The 23,780-nt window shown below is 35.5% G+C and overlaps 2 protein-coding genes and 1 long non-coding RNA gene across 6 annotated transcripts in view; 2 read left to right on the top strand and 1 right to left on the bottom strand.

The window, feature by feature from the left end:
• Positions 1-2,579, top strand: part of LOC136415913 (uncharacterized) — a 40,068-nt gene extending 37,489 nt beyond the window's left edge. For both annotated transcript variants that reach the window (XM_066400825.1, XM_066400826.1), the window contains one exon: positions 1,488-2,579. In XM_066400825.1, the coding sequence (XP_066256922.1) occupies positions 1,488-1,898 (411 nt within the window). In that variant the 3' untranslated portion in view covers positions 1,899-2,579. The remainder of the gene's footprint in view (positions 1-1,487) is intronic.
• Positions 2,580-8,323: 5,744 nt separating this feature from the next.
• LOC136415910 (zinc finger protein 142-like) overlaps positions 8,324-23,780 on the top strand; it is a 43,983-nt gene continuing 28,526 nt past the window's right edge. Inside the window, exon 1 of one of the 3 annotated variants that reach the window (XM_066400817.1) lies at positions 8,324-8,653. The gene's annotated coding sequence lies outside the window, so the exon portion shown is untranslated. Of the gene's footprint in view, positions 8,654-14,743; positions 14,906-16,313; positions 16,442-23,780 lie in introns of those variants that run through there. The other 2 variants (XM_066400818.1, XM_066400820.1) reach the window with 2 other exon arrangements.
• Positions 12,193-16,307, bottom strand: LOC136415915 (uncharacterized). Its single transcript, XR_010752656.1, has 3 exons — positions 16,177-16,307; positions 12,462-12,754; positions 12,193-12,413 (listed from the first exon to the last, which is right to left on the bottom strand). It is a non-coding gene; the product is annotated as an uncharacterized lncRNA (long non-coding RNA).

Genomic DNA, 23,780 nt, shown 5'->3' with positions numbered 1-23,780 from the left:
ATTATTCAAGACACATAATGCAATGCGCATAATATTCGTTGTAATTGCCGCCAACATAAAACCCTTCTCATGAATATAAAAGTAAACATACCTGTTCCAACTTTGCATTCATTTAGTGTGTAACAAATGGTGCAGTATTACGCCCGTTACCATTTTCATGGCATTTGCGATTAGAACTTTACAGCAAAAATATAAAGCCGTTTGAAACATTCGTATAAAATAAATTATACGTTTTTAATAATGCAAATTCTATTGCAGTATTTCATATTTAGGCAAATGGGAACGAAATTTGCACTTTTCGAATGGATAGTTTAAAGGCGTTTAGTATGGAAATTATGTTAAAAAAAAGTTCCCTTTTTTTGTACTTAAATTTCCAACGAAGATTAAAAAATATAGATGTATATGCTATAGAGCAACGTCAAAAGATACAGTTGCCCCTCAGAATGATTAAGCGATAATGAACATTATCGCTAGGGGATGGTCGACTAAAAATGAGGTTGTTTTAAAACAAACACATTTTTCATCATTAGTGCCAGCTGCGTGTTATAGAACGAAAAATGATTAATAGGAATTCTAGCTTGATTTATAGATTTCGACAGAGCGCCCTTTGATAGGGCGTCGTATGAGCTGTAATTTCACTTCCGGAAATTTGAAACCCTAGAACGTACGTAATAATGGCGAGGTTTGGTCGACTTTTATGGCATTGAAGTCAACGTTGAACATACGAATGTGGGTCAGTTAGTTTGAAGAGAGAAATCCTGATTCCGGGCATTTTTAGGTCATCAATTACAGCCTTAGTCCGGTAGCCTTTAAACAATTTTTAAAAAAAGTCCCTCCCCAATCAATCTTTATATTAGGTATTATAGCAGGTACATGGTTCTGAATTCTGGAAAAAATTGAACACGATTTTTACTTTATTCCAAGGAAATTCGCGTTAAAACGACAAAGAAATTCGAATGTTGGAAAAACTTAAGACACTTTTTATATTTTCTGCTTTTACCCAGATTGTAGACGTGGGCGAACGATGATCCGAATATAGAAAAATCAGCACACCAATGACACGTATCTAATTTATTTAAATTTAATCATCCATCACGTGCTAATCAGAATGATAATAAAAGATTCCTTTTATAAGTTCATTGTCGCTCTATAGCTTCCTTTCTCTTTCGTCAAAATCCGCGACCGCTTTATCAAGATGAACGACGAAAGTACATAAATAATATAACATTATGCCTACAGAGATGCGAAATCTGATAGGCATATTTTGATCTTAGTATAACAGGTTAATAATAATTAATTGACAAGTAAAAGTTCATCCGTGTTAAATGTAGGATTAGGGAGAGGCGAGTATGAAAGGAAGAACACTCGTGGTACCGAGAGACAAACACGTAAGGAGGTAGTTTATAATATTTCTGGTTAAAAAATCAAGTCGGCAACGTTTTGCAAATCTAAATACTTTTATTTCCAATATCCATACATTGTTACAGATTCCTCATATCGAAACCCATCCTCTGGAAAACGATTATGGCAAATCCAGCTACGATACCCCAGGAGCAGTCAATTCCTATGGACAACCAATAAAGCAAGATTCTAAGCAGGGATCAATCAACACTAATCCCAGCGCGATCCTTGCCATTAACAAGTTCACCTACGACTCACCGCCAGGTGCTGTAGATTCCTATGGAAATGCTGTAACTGATCAAGCCTTGGCGCATCTCTCCTCCAAAGTTACTGAAGACTTCTATCAGCAACAAAATTATTTCAACCAATTGCATGAAGTACATGATCTCCATAACAAAAGGAGGAGGCAGAGTCGTGGAGGCTCAAAAAGTGAGGTTAGGCCTTCATCGGGGGGCATCGATGGGGAAATACAATACTCTAACCATAAATATGACTGAACAGAGCAGAAAAAGGAAGTAACCTCGCATTATGTTTGATAACCAAACAAAATAATGAACAATGTTTGTTGTTGACTTCTGTTAACTTTTCCAAGAGGATAATTTCCATGGACACTGATAAGTTAGCCAAATGGCTAATCTGCAGCTTCATTCGACGTTTCTCTGGAAACGGTCTGGTTGACAAAGTTATTGGAACTGATATATTGGTACTTAAAAATATTGATAAGCATTCTTGTGAGTTTATTTGGAGGGTCATCGTTTTAAGTCTAAATTTTGCATTGTTTTATTCCTAAGAATAATTGACCTTAAAAGCTTTTCTGATTTTTTTCTACTTTTGCATTCAATGAGGATATGACAGAGTCTATGCTAAAGACTAAATATTTAGCCTGGATAATATGTTATTGACTGAGTCTGGTATTAAATTTTAAACTTCTCGGTATGTTTCTGTTTGCTTATTCTAATTTCAAACAACATTAATTCCAGTTTTGCCTTAGGTGTCCGAATTTTAATTATTATCCACTGGAGGAAGTATGAAGTTATATTATTTATCTTTTTGAGTCAGAGTTGTTTTGTTTTAGCCATCATAGTAGTTCGTAACTTTGCATACATTAAACAACTTCTATTACGTTCTGAAATGTTCGACATTCATTAGAGTTTTGCTTCAGAGGATTCAAATTGTATTCAGTCCGCAAAAATAATAAATAAAAACCGACGTATTCCTGAAATATATGTATGACTTTTTTGTAATTTCACGTTTTTTTTTCACTTTTTTTTATCACATTGGCATATTATATTATTTTGTTAATGTCACGTTAGAAGTTGTAAATTAAAGTTAAAATGTATAGTCATTTAAGATTGACCTTTCATTCTGAGCGTGACAAATGACTTTACTGTGTTTTTTCGATATTTATTCTAGTATTTTTTCATTAGCATATATTTATTAAATTATGAAAGTGAACATATCCATCAGTGAGAATGATTACCTACCTAGACATGTTTCTGTACATTTGGCTTATTTATTTGGATCTATTCTTAAGTTTTTATGTTTTGTAAATATATAAATTTATTGAAAGACATTAGTTATTCACGTGTAGAGGGCTACATGGAGATTACGACTGCCGAAGTTTGAAGCTCGATGCAAAATAGAGAGCTTTATTGGGACAAAGGAGTAATACTTACGCAAATTGATTTCCTAAGTTTCTTTTCGTTTTTGAGATACGGAGTCACTTTGATATCTATTTTTGCGATTTTTAATGTGCCAAAAAATGCTTTTTCGAGGCTCCGGGACCACAATCAAATCAAACCAACAAAACAACTGAAGATATTCATAAATTTGTTGTTGCGCCGTCTAGGAGTAAGTAGTTAAAATTGAAAATTTAATCAAAGAAGAAACATGCCTGCAGTTGCAACACTAGTATGCTATGAATCAACTGGTTCATAGATGGCGGTACAGTAAAAAATAGATCGATTGATAATCGCATAGAAATTATTGAAAAAGAAGAAATGCAGTTTGTTGAATTAAATTTATCATTTCGAGGAATTAAAATATTGATTTAGACTCAATACATTTAAAAGTGTTTTTAAAATACATTATTACTGATACTTTGACTTCCCAAGGGTATCATTACTTGTATCTATGTAATTAGCTATATTTTTCGCGTATAATAATTAAAATTTTTAAGTATGTACTTATTACAATTATTTAAATATTTATTAATAATGATATAGGTCTTTAATGGGTGACAAATTACGAATTGAAGAAAATTACAAGGTTTTATTAAATTTTTAAACGCTAATTCTAAATGAAGCTCTGAAACAGAATGACATAGATCGAGCAAATGAATGAGTTACAGTGAGCAGAGTTTCAAAATTTAATGAGGAAAGATTGAGAAGTGATTCCTCAAGAGATTATCAAAAACTTTGTTCACCTACGAGGCAGGCTTACGCGATATTGCAATAAAACCTATGTAATGTGAGAATTTACTTCACAAAAAGTATCTTCATAAAAAAATCTCTCATTTTTATACCGTGTGTATTAAAAAAATTCTGATCAAGTAAGCAATGGAATTTTTTGATAGCGATTCCGTATGTCTTTGATATGTTCAGCGTAATCTCGAACATAAATGAACCAACTTAACCTCATTTAAAAATACCACTCTGTTTATCTGTATTATTAGTTGGTTTTTATTAAAAATAGTCTTTTCCAAGACTCCATAGACTTGTGTGTTACTTAGTAATAGTTTTCTGGGTGCAAAAAATGATATTTACACTCAAACAAAAAGCCTTGATGATTGAATCTTATTTTAGGAATGGCGAGTTCATAAACGGAGAATGGGCCTATAAATATCAACTTTGTTTTCAAGAGTTTCATCAAAAATTTCCCCACATTGCAATGCAGGAACCGCAGTTTCGTAGCACTTTGAATTATGTTGTCAAATTATTTCGTGAAACTGGTAATGTTCAAAGAAAATCAGGAAGTGGTAAACCAACTAAACGAACTCCAGAAAGTAAGACTCAACTATAAAAGCTATTTGTTTGAGTGTAAACAGCATTTTTTGCACCCAGAAAACTATTACTAAGTAACACATAAGTCTATGGAGTCTTGGAAAAGACTATTTTTAATAAAAACCAACTAATAATGCAGGTAACCAGAGTAGTATTTTTAAATGAGGTTAGGTTGGTTCATTTATGTTCAAGATTACGCTGAACATATTAAGGCATACGAATTCGCTGTCAAATAATTCCATGGCCTACTTGATCAGATTTTTTTTAATTTACACGATATATTATTTATAATTTGTATTAGTAACATGTTTTTGCATAATGTACTATACACTTTCACAAAATCTTGGAAACCGCTAGAGTTGCCTCCGAAAGAGCCACAATTGACAAATAATTTCCGCTCAAGCTCAAAGTGCAAACAACTGACACTTAAAAGGTAAGAACATCAAATTTTATTTTCTAAATTACGATTTAAAATCTTGCACTTTTATTAACCGTGGATATCTCAGTTGGGGTCGCGGAACCTCGGAACAACACTTTTTTCGAATCCACATTTTTGGCACCAAAAAATTGCAAAAATTGAGGACGTAAGTAACGTTGTATCTCGGAAACATTACAATGTATCGATACCCGGTTTGAGACATCTTAAAGTGCTCGTCGAGACGATTAATCTTTTTTCATGCGGAAAATCTTCTAAAGGACACCCGACCAGACGTTTTGGCGGTCGGATGGTGTGGGATGCACAGCAATGTCTATCCATTAAAAATCTCGAGATTCCTGTGTTTATGTCACGACCCGGAAATGTCCGTAGGGTATAGAGGGTATTAGGGAAATAACTTTCGTAAATTTAACCAGTGAGTGAGAATATAATTTTGAACAAAAAAGTTCCTTACAAGAGGGGTCGTAAATACAACAATTTCCCCGGAAAATCAAAACGTCTTGTCCTTGATATGTAGGAATAACACCACCTGTATCTAGAAGCTTTTGGGATACTTGCATAAATGTTTGTCGAGCTGGAAGTTTTCTTTCTGGATAACGATTACTGTAAATGCGCATAGCTTCTTCAGAATTTTGTGACGCCTTTCCATAAATCAAAAGCATGTCATGATACTCGTTTGCAGAATACATTGTCACGTAGGTACTGCTAATAAATCAGAATAAAATCACGTAAAGCTCGCCCAAATTAACTTTGGTGGATGATCTGTTGCATGCACTGACAGAAGATGCATTTAGCGAGAACGAAATCACGCTAAAATATTAAAAGTATGGAAGGACGTATAGTCCATGACAAAATTGAAAAATAAGGGTGGTTCCTTCTCGATGGCCTCTAATGGGCTCTACTTGTCCATGCCGCCAGGCGTCTTTGCACTGGTTCATACATATGTCAGATAAGATGAGATGAAATGCAGATGACCACGTCATAACGCAAATGGCTACATAACTCATGTACTACTGAGGTACTGGATCTACCTGTTTACTGCGCATTTCAATGTCTTATCGCTTCACCCGCAAAGTGAAAAAGAGCGACCCTAAGGGCCACAAAAAATAATCATAACAAAAACAAACTCCTCTTACTCCCCTTTCTCCGTCACGTTCAGTGCGGCGTTGTCGCTTACGTTTATTTTTACCGCTTAAATTATTAATTCAGTTTTCAATTACTTTTAGCAATGTTATTGTTGAATAATTTTAAGTTTTTTGTTACATGTCAAACAATCAACATCTGTCAAGTACGTTTCTCCACATTTTATTCAAGTTTTAAATCTTATCATAGCTTTTAAATTACCAACTTTGACATTTTTTTTAACTATTGGATTTTCTCTCTTGTAAGGAACCTTATTGTTCAAAACGATGTTCTTAATCACTGGTTAAACTTACGAAAGTTATTTCCCTAACACCCTGTATAACATGAATGTCGCAGAGGTGGAGGTAGAATTTTGGTTGTTTGTCACCTATTTTCTGTTCTAATCTATCCAGTGGTCGTAGATCTATGCAGTGTTTTCAGCGTAGAGAATTAATTGAGTCCTTTGTTCCAAAGTTGTGGTTGTTTTCGAATAGTTGTGAATTGCTCAAATCGAAAAAAATGTTTAAAAAATTGTATAAAAGTTTAAATTGAAAAATTGTGTAGTTGTTCAAAATTTGTTCACCCCATTATTTAGCGGATGCAGCGCAATCCTAACGTGGTTCTTTCCTTTGTTAGGGTCGATATTGCTGCCCTTAAGTGGCATGTACCATTCTGTCTTTTTCTTCAACTATCGCATAAATAACTTTACTACAATGAAATTTCGTACCGGTACGGAGCGAAGCTACACGATATTGAAATAGGAATCTATGTGAGAAATCGTTTCATATTTTTTTAAGTTCAATTTTCAAGTAGTTTTTATTTTTTATTATATATTAATGACTAACTCAGAAAATAAAATTAAAAAAAGAGAGATTAAACTAGATACGATGATAAGAAATTTTAGTTGCTGTTTATTGTCGATGCAGCACACATTGTACTGCCCGATCTCAGGTCTGTTTAAGCTTTTCTTTTCAATCGACAAAATTTTAACTTCGATTTAATTTGAACTCCTTCCAAGCATGCTACTCGGCAATTGTGCGGTTTCGGAGACCCGAACATAAACAACACGATATTCTAGGTACTGTCGAATAAAATCGAATTTTTAAAGCGTGGTTTTTATCTGTTTTCAACTGGTCGCAGTTCTATACGAATGCTCGTTAATTTTCTACTTAATTAACCTTTAAGTCGGTAGAAACTTCTCAAAATTTTTTTCATATTTTCACTTGAAATTTGATCATTTCCGTAAGTGAAACGGAATAAGCAAAGCGGAGATGCTAATAACACTGTTAACAAAAGCGTCATTCTTTTGTTTCCAAAGCCTTCCAATTCCAAAGCGTCGTACCCGTGTGACATTTTATTGTAAAACCACGTGTCGATTTGTTTGTTGTATAGACAATTGCGAACTCGATTAGAACTGCGTCTTTTCAATACCTATTGACTCAATAAATGTTTTCAGCTTTTATCAATTAACGGCGATGGCATCTTTGTCCTTGTCAATTTTAAATGATATATAACTTTCCATTTAAAACATGAAAATGTATAAAAATTTTCATATATTAAGTAATAAAACCAGACGAAGCACGGACAGTCCAGTTACTGATGAATATTACTATAGTTTACTGTCATAGAGAAGATGTAGCGTTTTCCATGTGGTGAAACTAAAAATCAGAGTGAAGAAGAAATCTACCTCGGCGTGTAACACTAGGGTGTCGCGTGTTGTCGAATGGTTTAGAGAGGGCGCCACAATAATATAGTAGATCAATCAATAATAGACAGAAATTTCTACTGCCTCTTTAAATGATAAAATATATACATAAAATGAAGAAATATAGTTTGTCCAATGGAAATTATCCTTTAGAAAAATTAAAATATTTGTTTAGACAAGAGAAGAATACATTATTATTGATACTTCAGTTCCCCAAGTGTATGTTTAGTTAGATTTTTCGTGTTTAATAATTTAAATTTTTAGGTAGGTATTTACTTATTACAATTATTTAAATTATTTCTTACACGAATCACAAACGTATTATTAATAAAATTACGAATTCTGGACTATTTGGCGGAGGAAAGTTTGTTCCTGCAGGAACACGACAAGATGCTTATGGCTATTGTTCATTAGATCACATATATTATTTAATCCTTGAAGTTTGTCCAGAAACAAAACTTCCTCGGGTCTTTAATTATTTTTATTTAATGCCTCAAAGTCTCTTTACAATTACTTGAGGCGTCTTATTCGTTTTTTTTTGTCGTATTCAGTCCTCTAGAGGGAAGTCAAGTCTAACAGTTTTGGTTGTGCCTGGAATTGCTGACATTTTCATATGTGGACAGGCAGTATTACTATATACCAGTTAATTTCTCTAAACTCCCTTATTTCGACTTTTTCATTAGAAACTTCCTGTCTAAGACTTGAACCCCAACTTCAGGCCACGAAGCCCTTCAGGACGGTCTTCCAATGTAATATCTGCTAATCCGTCTTGTGTCCTGGATATCAGTGCTCGACGAGGTGACGCAAGAACATTTGAAGCCAAAGTCAAAGCGAGTGGGAGCATCGAGGAAGCAGGCAGCCAAACTTCGTGCAATCGAGAACTCGATGGCGTTTTAGTAGTTATTCGTGGCGTCTCTTTTTCCTTTAAATTTCCTGGATCAAAAGCACTCGTCGTTCATCATCGCCCATCCAGAAGTAATCAATTCGGTAAGTTTTTATCGTTATTAAGTTAGTCATTCTCGTAGGTCTTCTACGCTATCGCTGATGGCCCCAGAAACCCTGCGGAACTAATCAAGACTAGTTTACTTCAATTAGAGCTAAAAACGTGTCGCAATTCGCAGCTATAGAACATATCACATGTCACAATTTATGGTTTAACCTATATTTGATTAATTCTTGCGTTCAACCAAATGCAGACTTCTTAAAAGTGTAATGTTTACAGCCCGCGATAACAGCTTATCAGTCGAGTATTTTGTGGCTGGTATATTAAAACATTGCGGTGTGGAGCGGGGAATAGAAGTCGAACGGTGGACTCGATGGGTTTTAACTTGTACCGAAACTGCCAAAGCTATAAAAAATGTTCTGAATAGGCTATGGCCTACTTTACCATATGCATATTGCATTGCCAGGAACTGGTACTTTGACAGTGAATAATGCAGTTGGCTAAGAATATATTAGTCACTATTAAAATTGGGTAAATTGAAGCTGAAAGACAATTTTTTTCATGTAGGTTTCAACTCTTCCGATTTTTATTCCTTTTCCATGATAATTTTTTAAGGTTGGTCAATAATGTTTCAATTCCCAGCCACTGTTTTTCGCGAGTTAAGCTTATTTTTTGTTTATAATTTTGTCCCAAGAAAGACACTTAGGTATAGATACTCATATTATGATGATCTAAATCTTAAATAAAAAATAAGAATCCCTTTTGTCTCCTTTATCATTTGGAATTACGTTCAAATGTCTTCATCCAGATTTTAGTAACATTTTTCATTTTCTACATGAGCCTAAGGAACTCTTGTGCTAGGTAAAAGTTCACTAAGTGGGAAGATAATTATAAAAAAAATTTGAAATTGGTTTAAAATCTAAGGAAAAACGTTGAAGTGTTGCGATACGATCAGGTGTTTTAAAGATAAATTTCTATAACTTATCTCCCTAAGAGGTGATTTTTTTTTTGGATAGGTGAGTTGATTTCCAGCGAAATTCTGAAATTTTTCCCATGGCTAAATTTGAATTTGATACTTGATTTGCAGATCAAGGAAAACGCGTTGTTACCTGATACTCTATACGCCCTAATTCCAATTACCTACACAATTTTTACATATTATGTAACTTTAGGCATCTCGTCCTCCCCTTGATTCAGTGTAAATAGATGATTAATGTCATTTTATCCAAATAGTTCCCGCTGTGTATCACAATAACCTCCCAGGTCGAGTTCTTCAGCAGGGCCGTGCCATCGACCTCTGTCTGTCTCGTTCTTTTATCACTTGTGCAATTCATCCACACATCTGCTGTATGTTGTAACCCGGATACGATGCTCTGGAAGCCGGAGAGACTGGATTTCGTTCTTTTACATCGTGTAGGCAACAGCAGCTCCCAGTCGGAAGCCTGCGTTGATATTAAGAAAAGGCAAATTTTCATGGAAAAATGTGTTAAAAATTGCTCTTAGAAAGTGTGCATTTTATTGAAAAATTTCGATTCAGTGGTAAGAATTGTAAGCTTCAGATTTCTACACATGTTAAAAGGAAAGAACCATCGATTTCAGGCCACCAGGAAGAAATAGCAAACTAAAGGTTCAGATATTTAAAGATTTCAATCTCAAGAAGACTTTATGCTCCTCTTTCCGCCCAAAAAGAGCTATTGAATATTTCAGTTTACCTTTATTTTTCAGTAATATGCAGGAATTTCCTGTTACTCCACATTCGACAAAGAACAACACCGGAAAGCATATAATTAGTGATAAGATATGCAAAATATTTATATTGCTGTGTGCCAGTTAACATTTTTAACTGTAATCACGTAAGTTTGGTTTTGATGGTTTCGACTGAATTCTCAACCTTTAACACACAAAAGAACTAGACAACATTCGTATAGGATCGAAACAAAAAATTATGATAATTGGTGTTGCTGCGCCACATTATTTATCAATAATGCACCTTCAGATCAAGATGTTATTAATATTAAAACATTCTGGCCTTGGATTCATTATTCATCCAATTAACATGTATTTATGTAATGGTTTAATATTGAGTTGATTTTCATTATATGTTATGCTTTTTCTTGCATTTATTTTGGAACATCTATTTCATAAAGGGCAGAATTTTCTGGAAAACCATGCAGTTGATGTCTCACATAAGCCCTAGATATGTCTCATAATCCTTGTCGTTTAAAACAGACAGGATCGACAATTGAGGAGTGTTTCCTCAAATGATGAATCACGTTACACATTCATTTAAGTTCCTATTTCAAAGATATGTTATCGAAATTTCCCAACATTCCTACTTTCTACGTTACTTTCAGTTCACCTTAAGTTGTTTCCAAATCATCCATCCACTACTCCTCAAGACACACTAAGGAGAAGGGGTTTACCAATAGGTACCTACATATTTGTACTGCAAAAATTCTTGCCTTATCGCTCAAAGGTTATGATAGCTAACTAAACAATGACAAACCTTTCAACCACGTAAGAACCAGATAAAGTGCTAGTAGAAGACGTCATGCTGTAATACGACGGTAAATTGCTATATTGAAACCTTTATCTTTCGGGTAATTTTTCGGTTTATTTTAAGTACCGCACCACCTTGAGTTTTAACGAGGTACCCGGTGCTTCGCTAAAAACGCTTTTCTCATATTGGCAGTTATCAGAGTTTTCTCAACTTTTTCTATGAAAATAACGCTAAAGAAAACGGATTTTTACACATTAGCATTAACTCTGCCGTGTCATCATATACCTACTCCTTCTAATCTTGTTTATCTGTTAACCAGTGTAAATAGCACTTGATTATCCAAACAAGTGCTTCCCAAATAAGTCCTGTTCCTAAAAGAAAAAAATGAAAGACTTTGCCCAATAATTGAAAACAAACAGATTATGTTCAATAAATGATAAGATGTAATCAGTCATTCATATCGAACAAAGAGGACATAAAAGAGCTCGAAGGCAACGTCTACGACGTGTTATCTAAAGGATTAAGCATGCCAAAGTGTAAAATTCCGGCTTTACTTCACGACCTAAATTAACCTACCTGATTACCTTATCATTAGTTCAATATTACAAGAAGTGTAGTAATGCAGATTACAACACATTTTAGCGGATGGTTTGCTCTTACATTTAGGTTTTTATATCCTCAATAAGCGGGTTTGAATGTGTACCGATTAAACTGACGTGCAACAGTAAATATTTGCACCAAAGTAGGTACATACCAAAGCCAAAACTTAACGCTATTTCATCTGTACATTATTCTAAGACTTTTACTCTAAAAAACTCGAAAATATATTGAGAGCACTCATTTTATATTGACATTTTCATCTTGTGAATAAAACATGCGAAAGTGAGGGAGCGACAAAAGCAATTTAGATATGAAAACAGCTTTAAAAATCATCCCCAATTGATTAATCGTTTAGGTGTAATTCCAATATTCCACCATTGTTTTCCACGTCTTAGGAAAAATTCGGGAAATTCCTGTCATTATTAGTTCACAATCATATCATCTGAGAACGCAATGACTGGGTCTCAAAAATGCTCTTTGCATAGAATAAAAACTCATAGATAGACACACTGACATCCAAATAAACGATGAAAATTTTGCAAGTTTCCCATTGAATTGAAAGTTTCCTTTTACGTGAAAGTAACTATTGTTCCCTTTCATCTGTACAAGAAGTGTTTTAGAACGGGAGCAGGAACATCGGGGCGCCAGCTAAATCTACCCTCCGAGGCCATCGATTGCTGGAGGTGGCGTGACTGTAAACACCCCTTTTGCAACATCAAAGACTATTCAAACATGGGAAATTATATATTTACAATCACAGCTTTAACTTCATATTCGAATAGCTCAATCAGATTTAAGCAGAAGTGGGTCTTGGAAGTTTCCAGTGTCATATGTAACATTTACTAAGAAAACATAATGGAACGATGAAAAATTCATTTAGCAGTATTGATAAAATACTAGGATTCTTGACGCTGGCGTACACCTCCCTCACCCTCTTGCACAGGGTGTTATGGGCGTCCTAGGCAATCGATGGCCAAGGAGGGTCTCTCCACCACTCTGTCATTTCTAAGGATTCCCAACACGGCTAGTTCGAAGGATCGATAGCCTATAAAGACAATTCGGATTAATGTTTGTGTCCTTACATAACTAAATATAGAACGATAAATGTGTGTTTGTTCAGGGTGTAAGCGCCAGTGTTTCCTTGAAATAAGGCTTCTTCAAAACGAGATGATGTTATCGAATTTTCATGCGTTAGAAAGAAATTAATGAAAGAATAGCACGAATGAGTCAAATGGGTAAATATACACGTGGATAAGATGAAGATCATGTTATATATCGTGTAAAAAGTAAAACCGAGATATTTATATCGCTTTAGCCAAAATCAAATTTGGAAGAGTGAGAGAGAGACTGGAATGACTGCATTCCAAAAACACAAGGAATTTGTTACTCTCTCGGATATTTGCTTTTTGCTTTTCTTCAAAAGCACCATCGTTAAGGTGCCTCAAAATGTAAAATTTTATCATGATATTCTAGAGCAAATTTCAGTGTAGATTTGAATAAACTAACCGATTTTGTTTGGATGAATTTCATTTAGAGACTTCATCCATTCATTCGGAATCAATACCTTTTTCCTGATTCCTTCATATCTCAACCACGATCGATTCTCTATGGGAATACTTCCTAATAAAACCTTGCACCGACTGCTAAAATGAGTAGAAATCAGAGAGTGTCCTAAAACTTGTAACCCGAACTAATCTGAGGATGTGTTAATGGAATTTTATGAAATTTGAGAAGATGCCCAAGATAAACGATTGATATGAATTTTAAGGCTGGCCCTCTTAAGTTAATAGAAACCCGAGAATGTCTTTAAGGCTTTTAAGTAAATGTTCATCCGGCAAATTTGCGGATAAGTTAATGGAATTTTAGAGAGTGCCAAAGCTGGGCAATTAACATTAAATTAAGGGACGGTTCTGGAAACCTGCGAGTGTCCTAAATAGTTTTAACCGAATTCAGCGTAATCCCGGATGAGGATTCTGAAGAAATGTGAATTTTAACAGTGTTGAAAATAAGCAAGAAATAAAGTATGAGAGTTTCATTGTCTGAAACCAGATAACCATCCGGCTATATCGACATAAGGACTCTTACTAAAGACTTCATTTTCACTACGATATACATACATTGATATTCGATATCAACAATGTTCCTCGATATCTCTTCAGGTAATTGTTATTTCTCACAAATAAACCCTCGAAAACTGAGCCTCCTCACAATACTGTCAGCTTCAGTGTTAACAATAAGACTGAAATCACTGAGAGTCTATTAAGAAAATAACAGCCATATCCCTGCTTCGAGATTTTTGACAATAAAGCTGTTTTGGAACCTTTGCAAGGTACCTATTAATCTTCTCGTAGTTTTCTGGTGATATTCCCTATTTTGATTGGGGCTCTAAGAAATCTTTGAAACTTTCCCGTTGAGTCGTGGTGATATCTTATGATGAGGGTTAGTGGAGAATGTGGAGGGAGATCATCTGGAGATTTCATGCCGATTTTGAACCTTCATCAGTCGTATTGCCGATTAGAAAGAATCATAAGAGGTATAGAAGTTTCCTTTACCCACAATTTTAAGCCAGTAACATCGCGTGTGGTTCATTCTATAGAGCGTAAGCTCGATGTAACGGAAGGAAGGAAGGAAGTATTTTTCGGAAACGAAGGAAAAGCGACTACATTATCAAACCCCCGATCGCAACTTTGTAAGTACTATAATTAATTAGTCCGCTTTCAATTTGTTTCCTGCGAGGATCTCATTGATACTAGTTATGATTGTTAATGTCCCATTGTGCTGAAGTGACCTCGTGCGCCAGCCATGTTATGCCGGTCTTGCCAGTAACAGTCACGTTACCGGCTGGTACAGAAAGCATGTTTAAATCACCCTCGAGGAGACCATCATCGATTTCTTGCTTTCGCTTTGTCAGCGTCCCTGCAGCCCCCTCGACGTTCGCCAGGCGGCGAAGAGCAAGAAGGGCGCTGTTAGAGGATGAAGATGGCTTGCTGGACGCCCAGGCAACGTTTCTGTAGTCTGCAGGCTGGCTCTGGCAGTATTCCTTAGGCCGGTGGACGGATAACACGTCTTCCTCTTGTTATTTGGTGTTAGTGATATGCGCGCGGCATCGACGCCCTACTGCTGACGCACCACCCGTTGCTGCCAACGAGGACGACGTCGTCCGTCGCCGGATTGCGACATCCAGGCCGATAACGAGGTATACACTATGATAATAGATAGAGGGCTTATGTCTTTACAGATTAGTTTCAAGGCTTATGTACCGCTAGTTTTCTGCTCTCGAGGCCAAGCTTTTGTGTAGTCCGTGCTCCCGTCTTTGTTTTTTGGTCCAGAAAAACCGGTCTTCCAGAGGCCAGTTTCGGATTAACGATTATTTCTTGCTTTTTATTTCAGCAGCGTTGTCATGTTAAACAAAAACGTATCCTGGTTATTTGGGTTGCAGTTAAATTGGGGTGGATATCTTATTATGGTCAAGATTCTTGGGTAAATAAAGAATGTTACAAATTCAATTCCTATTTCCAGGAAATACGGTGTGTCCGAGATAAGGATGTCCAGTATAGGAAGCTGGCAAACGGTAATAGATACAGAGTTGGTTAAATGGCAGAAAAGTTACGCATTCAAGAGAGTAGTTTCGTGGTGCAAACAAATCTACAAAACGATTTTTGATTTTTCAGGAAACAATCTGTTTTTCAGGAAATTATTGTTTAGAACTGGCCCTGTGGAATATTTCTTCTCCTGTGTCGTCTGATCTGTAGTCCATGTTCCAATTATTGTATTATTAAATGAAATGACTGACAGATAATTTAGATTTTCCGTCTCCGTGGAAGATTAAATAGAATGTATCTGGGTACAATCTAGAGCTCCAGATTTTCCAGGTTTCATCTGTTTAGCTTTGGACCATAACTGACGTGACAAAAGACAGAACCGGAACAGTGTTTCGGGTAGAAGATAATAGTAAATTTGAGAGGTGCGAATTAAAGTGGAAAGATTTATCAACTTTTAAGATATGGAGAATATGCATGTTTCTAGGAGATTTTCCAGAATGGCATAGAGGCAAATTGTAGAAGTTTAAGTGTGATATTCAGGAAAATTACAGGAATTTCTGAATATTCCAGACTCGCAAGATGAGCAAAATAAAAAATAAAAACCCACATTCGTATATGAAATGAACACTCTGTGGAGTAGTCTACTGAATTCCCTGCACTTTATAAAAAATATATTAAGAGCAGCTCACTCAACTGAGTTATTTGAGAAACTGTAGTTAAAAAACACCTAATATTTGCTTCATCAGAAGGAAACGAAATTTTGGTAATTAAAGAGAAGAGTCTTCACTATCAAAAAGCTCAAAATCTTACTTGTTATAAAATTCTCAATTAGCAACCATCATCAACATCAAATCAATCAACAAGCAAGACCATCTTTCTCCCTTTAAATCTGATGAAAACCTAACTGCACCCATTTACGCGGTACCTAAGTAAACATCCCACTTTCAGTATCGTGAAAGAGCCCATCCTCCGCACGAGGAACGGTATCGACCTCTCCAAGAGCAAATTGGAATCGACATGTACCGGATCGGCCGATAAGATAAGATAAACACTTTTTCTTCGTAACATTTGTGTCTCCTTTCGTCGTTTTTGTATCTCAGCACTTCTTCAATTACTTCCAAACAGTCTTCGGTAGCTACAGCAGATTTTAAAATGTTCATCGTTCGTTTCATTTGTACGCCATTTTATTGGTAAGTCGTTTGATTATTCTGTTGATAAGTCATGCAGCTTTTGATAATGTGGTGTTATCTGTGATTTGGAGGATTCTAAGAATTATTGTTTTCCCTTACGAAATTTTGTACTAACGCATGTTTGTATATATCAGGTTTGGAATTTTTTTACTAACATACGTTAAATGCAGAGTGCTCTCCATGTGACTTGCCCACAATGGACGTCGTTATAGTTTCTTACTGTTCTTATCAGAAGATAAGATAGCTAACCTGCATTCGCAAGTATAACCACGTGAATAAGCGTCGTGTCTTTCGGGCAAGTCGAAATCATGGACACACTATATAACAACTATTCTCCGAATGCCAAACATTAATCTTGACAAGAATCTGATTTAATTAGATCACAAGTACAAATTGGCCGAACATTAGCCTACGTAAGTGTATCTTTTGGCACGCTACTAAGTCTTCGTGTATGTCGAATGGGCCAAGGAAGAAAAACAAGCAGACGCTAAAAATAGAGAATACCTACGTTTGAAATTTGGCTTCAAGGTGGGAATTTAGACTGTTACTTTATTCAAAATTCTATTAGGTTTCATTGATAGTCCTTTTTGGCTCATTTTATGGTCGCCTTCATTGTCACCGATGTCTTGAACGCCGAAAGAGATTTTTTATAGGGTTATAGGTATTTTCGTGAATTGCTCCACGGTAATGGTACACAATTTAGAAACACTATAATATACAGGGAGGTTTAAACATTTTTTTTTACTTATTCTTACACTGTCTTTATTCTTTGACCAATATCTTGATAAACTCTCATCTCATAAACTCTCTTACTAAAATTCAGTAATATATTGGTGAATTTTTCCTTAAAGATACATACTTACACTCACGAAATGTCATAATATACAGAGCTAAAAATATAATATACAAGATTTAAAATGGATAAAAACTGAGTTTTTTTAATTAATTTTAGTTTTGTCTTTATTCTCTCACCAACGTCGTGAAAACTAATAGGAACTACTCGCTACTTGCGTTAGGATGTTTTGAATTTAGCAGTTTTGAAACTCACTTGCCTAAGTTTTCACATCGTTAAAAAAGCTATCCGGAGGAAGACAAAGTCACTTCTTTATGAAAACAAACTTCTTCAGAAAATATGCATGCAAGATCACTGTTCTAGATAGTATGTAATTATGTTGAAGGGAACGTATCCGACTATTATTAACCGAACCCAAAGCGGGCATCCATGCCCATTTATGAGTCTCTAAAGGATGTTGTCAAGGTTCTTGCAGATGACACTTTGAAAATAAACGATCGGAGTGTTTGTTTAAATAATTGATCGAAGACGCAAGAATAATACAAATCAAGTCGTAATGATTTATTGAGAATATTAGTGATGGTCATACACCAATTTGGAATATTTTACAGCACCTCGTATAGCTGGAAAATTATATCCCGCATATTCCTCGGTGAAATATAAGATGCAATACCATCCTCGAAGAATGGAATTGAAGACCATTATAAAGCACTTTAAGTTCTTAAAAGCTGAGTTCATTTGTTAAATGAGGGCATCGAGTCCACCGTTTGATATGACTCATTAGCGTAGAGATAATTATTTGTCTTCTAATTTTTTATATTTTCTGTATATAATCAAACTCAATTTTGAAAAAAGCTTTTAGGGTCAAATTATTTATTGGTGTTTTGTCAACTTAAACTGCAAGCGCAGTCCTATAGAAACGTTGAATTACAGCCTGGGCATTGGCCAGATTCGTGACATTAAAGTTAACAGCATATTAAAGAATTTAGCAAAAGTACCCAGATGCAAAAATTGTATAAAATATTTTCCTCGCCGCCTATGCTCAAATGACCCATTAACTGCACGTTTATTTATCAGTTAATCTCCAAGAGCGCTCATGAACGAAGGAATAATATTGTAAAATGGCCTTTAGGCGTTTAAAAGAGGAAGTTGCCAGGGGACATGGGGCGACCATCCGAGGATGATGGGCCTGTACGAATGGGAGCAACCCGGATGACTCATTCTTATGTCATCCTTTTAATTGAGTTAAATATGCAGGCGTAGTCGTTTTTTTCTACTGCAGCCACTCTCCTGTAAAGTTAATCGTTGTTAGTCAGATGTGACTTCTGGTTTCGAATGACCTGGCTTTCGTATTCACGATTGTTGTCGACTTTGTCCTATTCACATGGAAATATGAGAGAAGATCTGTAATGACGACAAATCAAAATTAACAGATACACGTATACACCTTTGTGTATTTATCCAGATAAACTGCAAAAAAATCTTTACGGAATCATTTTTCGTCGTTTTCAAAGCGTTATGTCATTCCTTTTTAAAGTTTAATTGTGTAAAAGTTGCAATAGTTTATTAATTTGTTGATGTTAGTGAAATATATGAAGCAATTTACTGCGAGGGATGTTACGTAAGGAAACGTTTGGTCTTCTTTCGGTACATAAGTGAAAGGGTCATTTTCCCGAAGTAAATGGATACAGTAACTGCAGTTCTCTCAGTGAACTTTAGCATGTGTCGTTTATTACCAGTAATCTGATATGGGAAACAACCCTCCTTGTTTGCTTTGGCAAAACTAGAAATGTTTCCGACCAGGAATGGACTCTTTCCACCTAGCCCAATAATTCCTTATCTCGATCCCTCCTCCACCAATTCCGAGCATCGCGCGTTCCCACAGATCAATAACGTGTAAACATAGCCTTTATCGTAATTAATTTGTCGATTTATACTGTAAATAGTAATTAAATGAGCGAAAAACCAGTTTGCCGGCTGCCCGAGGCCATATAGCGAAAGCTCGACTAACATACATTTGCCCAGACACTGAGGCCGCTACCCGCTACATTTCCTCTTCACTTTCTTCGGAATGTTGTTCGTGTTACGTGATTCGTCACTTTTGTTTTCATTCATTTCCATAAGCCATTCATTAATTTCAAATGGCTTTTTTACGCCAAACTGGTTTCGGGTGTTTAAATCTGCTTCAGATGCCATGTAAGAATGGTTCGTTGGAATTCAAGCACGTTAGAATGAGACAAAATTGCATATTAATGTACATATGTGAGTATAGGATTTTCGAGTGATTAATTTTCTGTTCAGACAATTTGGCTGGATGAAATACTCTGCATGATCCAGTCCCAGAACAAAAAAAAACTGAAATAATCATAAGATTTTATGTAGCATATATCACCGTCTGCAGTACCTTTTCGACAGTCGAAACTTGGGAATGGTTTGGGTTACGGCAAAAAGATTTTTATAACTTATTTCAAAAATATATAGTGAGTTCTATTTAAAATAAAAAAGTTGAATCCTAAATGATTTTTAAGCCACTCCCTAGTGTCCAGCGTATACATCTGCCCCCACCTCATAACCTTTGTGTTTAAACCGTTCTTCTGTCTCTACAAGATTTTCAGATAATTGTTGTCACATAAAATCTGGGACGTCCAATATCGTTGTTATTGGGTTTGAAGTCGTAAAACAGCACTAAGTGCACATTAGCTGATTATGAACCGACCTCTCCAATGTCAAAACTGTGCATAAATGGACGGCACTTGCGTCGTAAGAACATGGAAAGGTCACGTTGATGGTGACCAATCAAATAGGAAAGTACTAATTACTCATCTTTTAACGTGCCCACCTTAATTACGCATTGCTATTACTTTAATTATTGTTTTTCTTAAAAAAAAATATATGTGCTCTGTTACGTAATCGAGAGCCTTGCACCACATGTGGCCAACAACACAAATTGTAATAAATTAGTCAATTTGCGCATCCTAATGACATGCTTCAAGACTTTATGATCCTTTAAAATCTGCAAATAAGATCAACATAAGATGTTTTTGAAAGAAACGTAAATTTTCGAATTTAATTCTCAGTAGTTTTACTGATGTATACATTCTTGTGCTGTTACACATTTTAACCATGAAAAATGCGAATATGAGACTTGATGTCTTAGAGTGTAATAAAGCAACAGAAAAACTACAGAAAAGTTTACATAGAAATATGTAGTATTGTTTGCTTGTATAATAAAAGAAAAAAAGCATAGGCGTATTCTCGTATGATACAACGGATATTATTCTCTTTTCCGCAATACTACAAGAAACTTCCGGGATTATCAGCTTAAACCTTCTTTAACTACTAATTTCGTCTGTGTTCACTGAAGATGGCGTATCCTCCTTCACCATTTATGCGATCAAAGCAGACGACCTCCAAACCAAAAGAATGTCACTGTGTTTCATAACACTCTTTTATCGAAAACGTCGCCAAGGCTATTCTTCATTAACATCGTTTATTTATTTGTCGTGTGGAACGAGACCATTCTTGGAGCTCTGAACGTCTTCGTCGAGCAATCACCATCGGTATTCTACCATAAAGGTAGAAAATTCCATTCGGTTTTGTCTTTCAAGGATTGTGAGTAGTTTTATCGATGTGTTTCTATAAGGAGTGCTGCAGCTGAAAGACGTTTTGGGGAGACCGACTAAAGATTTCCTTCTAGTGTTCTCCCTTAAATGCCCGGAGGGTGTCCGGGACCATAAGGACTTCGCTAATGTTGCTGGTTCTGGCCTTATCGAACGCTCTTGCTACGTCAAAGAAAATTGTTAACCCCACCTGTTTGTCTAAATAAGATTTCTCGATTTTGTGCACTACTAAATGCAGAGCCGTTTCTGCTAGCTTTCACTTGCTGCGTGCATGCTCACTTTTACTGACACGAGTTCGCCACAGTATTTCCATTTTAGCATCGATAAAAGGTAGCTAAGAAAATATGGAGATTTCTTAATTCGCTCCTACAACGTGTATTTCACACACACTCTTCATTTTCCTTTTAATATTTTCCTGTCTTCAGTAAATTTAGCCTCTTAATAAATGTTTTTTCGCCCAGGAAGTTACATTTATAAATTCTAATTAAAAGTGTCAGTTAATGGACCGAGGATTTTTAATAGGAAATCACAATCAGGATTGACATTGGCGACTCTAAGAAAAGTAAATATCTCGGTAAATAAGAATCATTGAAGAGCAATTGATTTTGTTTATTTGATTTTTTCTCTCATTAAAGAGAGATGCTTATGCTTCGCTTAATTAACAGTTCTTTTCTGAAATTCTGTTATGCAACTGTCCTTAAGTACACTTTTTTGTATTACTCGATTGCATTACTTATCTCTTCTATTAAATATTAACCATCACCTCGTTTCTTGCGTAACGTTTGGTGTTTACAGCGGCTTTAAGCAAGGCCATTCTTCATTAGCACTATTTAGCCTCTAGATCAATATTTATTGCCATCTTCATTGATTTACAACGGTGTTCCAAATAGTATTGATATGTTAATATCTTTGTCCTAGATAATCGTCATGACAAATAACAGACCATTCCTATGCAATTGCTGGTGTAACAATTGATGCTCCCTTATACCTATGGGAAATTCCATCAAGAATTACATAATATTTGTAAATCTTTTCTTGACGTTCTTTGGCTATTATTCTTGCAGGACATCCTGTATGATAAACTGGTTTTCGTTGCATAAGATCTATTATTAAAAAATATTTATTTCCAGCGTCTTGGGCTTCAAGGACGTTCTTCATTAGCAACATCTCACTTGTGTTTGCTTTTGTTGTTTCCATTCTTGAGACTTGAGAAAATTCTATTATTGTTACTTTTTTGTGTTTGTCAAAACCCTGCTTATGTCTAGGAACAAGGTCTTCATTGGATCTTATAGCATTAAGTCATATCGATTATAGTAATTATTTATGGATGGTAATTTGCATATCTCCATTTGTATCAATTAATTATTGCAGAGCTGCCACGCCATAAATCATATGGCGACATTGGCGATGTGGAAATTCAAATGCTCAATGTCACGGCTAAGAAAATTTGCTGGAATGCGATCTTCATTTTTGTTTAAAAAAGTGGAAAAAACAGGTCTAATTCTTGTGAAAAGATGGACCTGGTTCATTTTGCTAACGTTTAGATAGTCGTAATTCCCCTACGCGAAGCGCTAACAGATGTTCCCCATAAAACGTTCGCATGGGAAATGCTCCAGATTCTAGTTAAAAATGTTTGGTTTCTTTGCTAAAGAAAGCAATTTGAAAGCTGCTCGATTGATGTCTTTTTCGTTTTCGATGAGGTCACTTCTAGGAATGCAAACTGCAACTGAATTCAACAATATACAGAGTTTGCCGTTATTTTAAAAGCCTGAATCTGGACAAGATGAACATTTAAGTACTTGAATGCGAAGACGAGATTTAAAAAATCAAAGTTGCTTTCAAAGGAATTAATGCAAGTGTTTTGAATATATTTAGAGCTGAAATCAAAACCGGATTTACATTTTCAACAAGCTGTTAATTACTCATTTGTTAATGTATTAACTTGTTCATTTCCGGAGCTAATTATTGACACTACTTACGCAATACGTAATACGATTTTAGCACTTTATTGACTCATTTTACATTAGCTTTATCTAAGCTTAGGAATAATTTTGACCTCCATCACTTCATTGGTCCTTGAAATATTGAATGACGAAATATAAATAAACCTTTAGGGTCAATACATCCAAGTCCTATTAACTTTACCTGGAAGATAATTACTATAGTCTTCAAAAACTTGACCACCACTCATGAGTCTTTATTCGTTTTCATTTCCTTCGAAATTATCCTCTTGGTCAAGTTAACTGCATCAACAAGTCAGGAAAGCTCGATTACTTTGAATCGGTCTCATTGAATAATTTACAGCATTTTTAACTGTTCTGAACTAACATGGTTGAAGAACATTTTGCAGGGTGTTCGACTCACACAAGTTACTTACGGATAGAGAGTATTCATTGATTTCGATTAAATCTCTGTATTTAGACCTGTTGCTGATGATTAAAATTGAGAAAGGGCCAGAGAATATTCATGAAGTTTCGGGAAATGTTGTAAAGCTTCATAATCCGGTTCGCAAGGGATTAGGTTGATAATATGGCTCACATCATTTGAAGAGAATTGACTATCTAACTACGTATTGAAACCAACTTTTTCTTTCTTCCTGTTTTATTTTTGAGTGTTTCGCGAAAGTCTCATCCAATGTCTCCCCTCTTGCGCTTCCCGTCTCCCATATCCCCACAACAAATTTCTTTGTTCAGGCACTGGAACACCTTTGACCCAGCTATATAAAGTGCAACAAATGTGTTTTCCTAGTAGCTCACACGTAAACCAACACCTATTACTGAAAGGAAAACATTCTTGCGATTTAAACACATTTGGCACGGAAGCCAACCAAGCAAATAGCTATTGGCCGAGCGCTGAGTCTCTTTACGTTGTCCGTTCTGCCGCTGCAAATAAGCCATGGCCTCGGACTAATTATGTAGATGACGAT

This window comes from Euwallacea similis, chromosome 21 (genome assembly GCF_039881205.1).
Source record: "Euwallacea similis isolate ESF13 chromosome 21, ESF131.1, whole genome shotgun sequence".
Classification (NCBI taxonomy): Eukaryota; Metazoa; Arthropoda; class Insecta; order Coleoptera; family Curculionidae; genus Euwallacea; species Euwallacea similis.
This window is presented reverse-complemented; position numbering and strand designations above follow the sequence as displayed.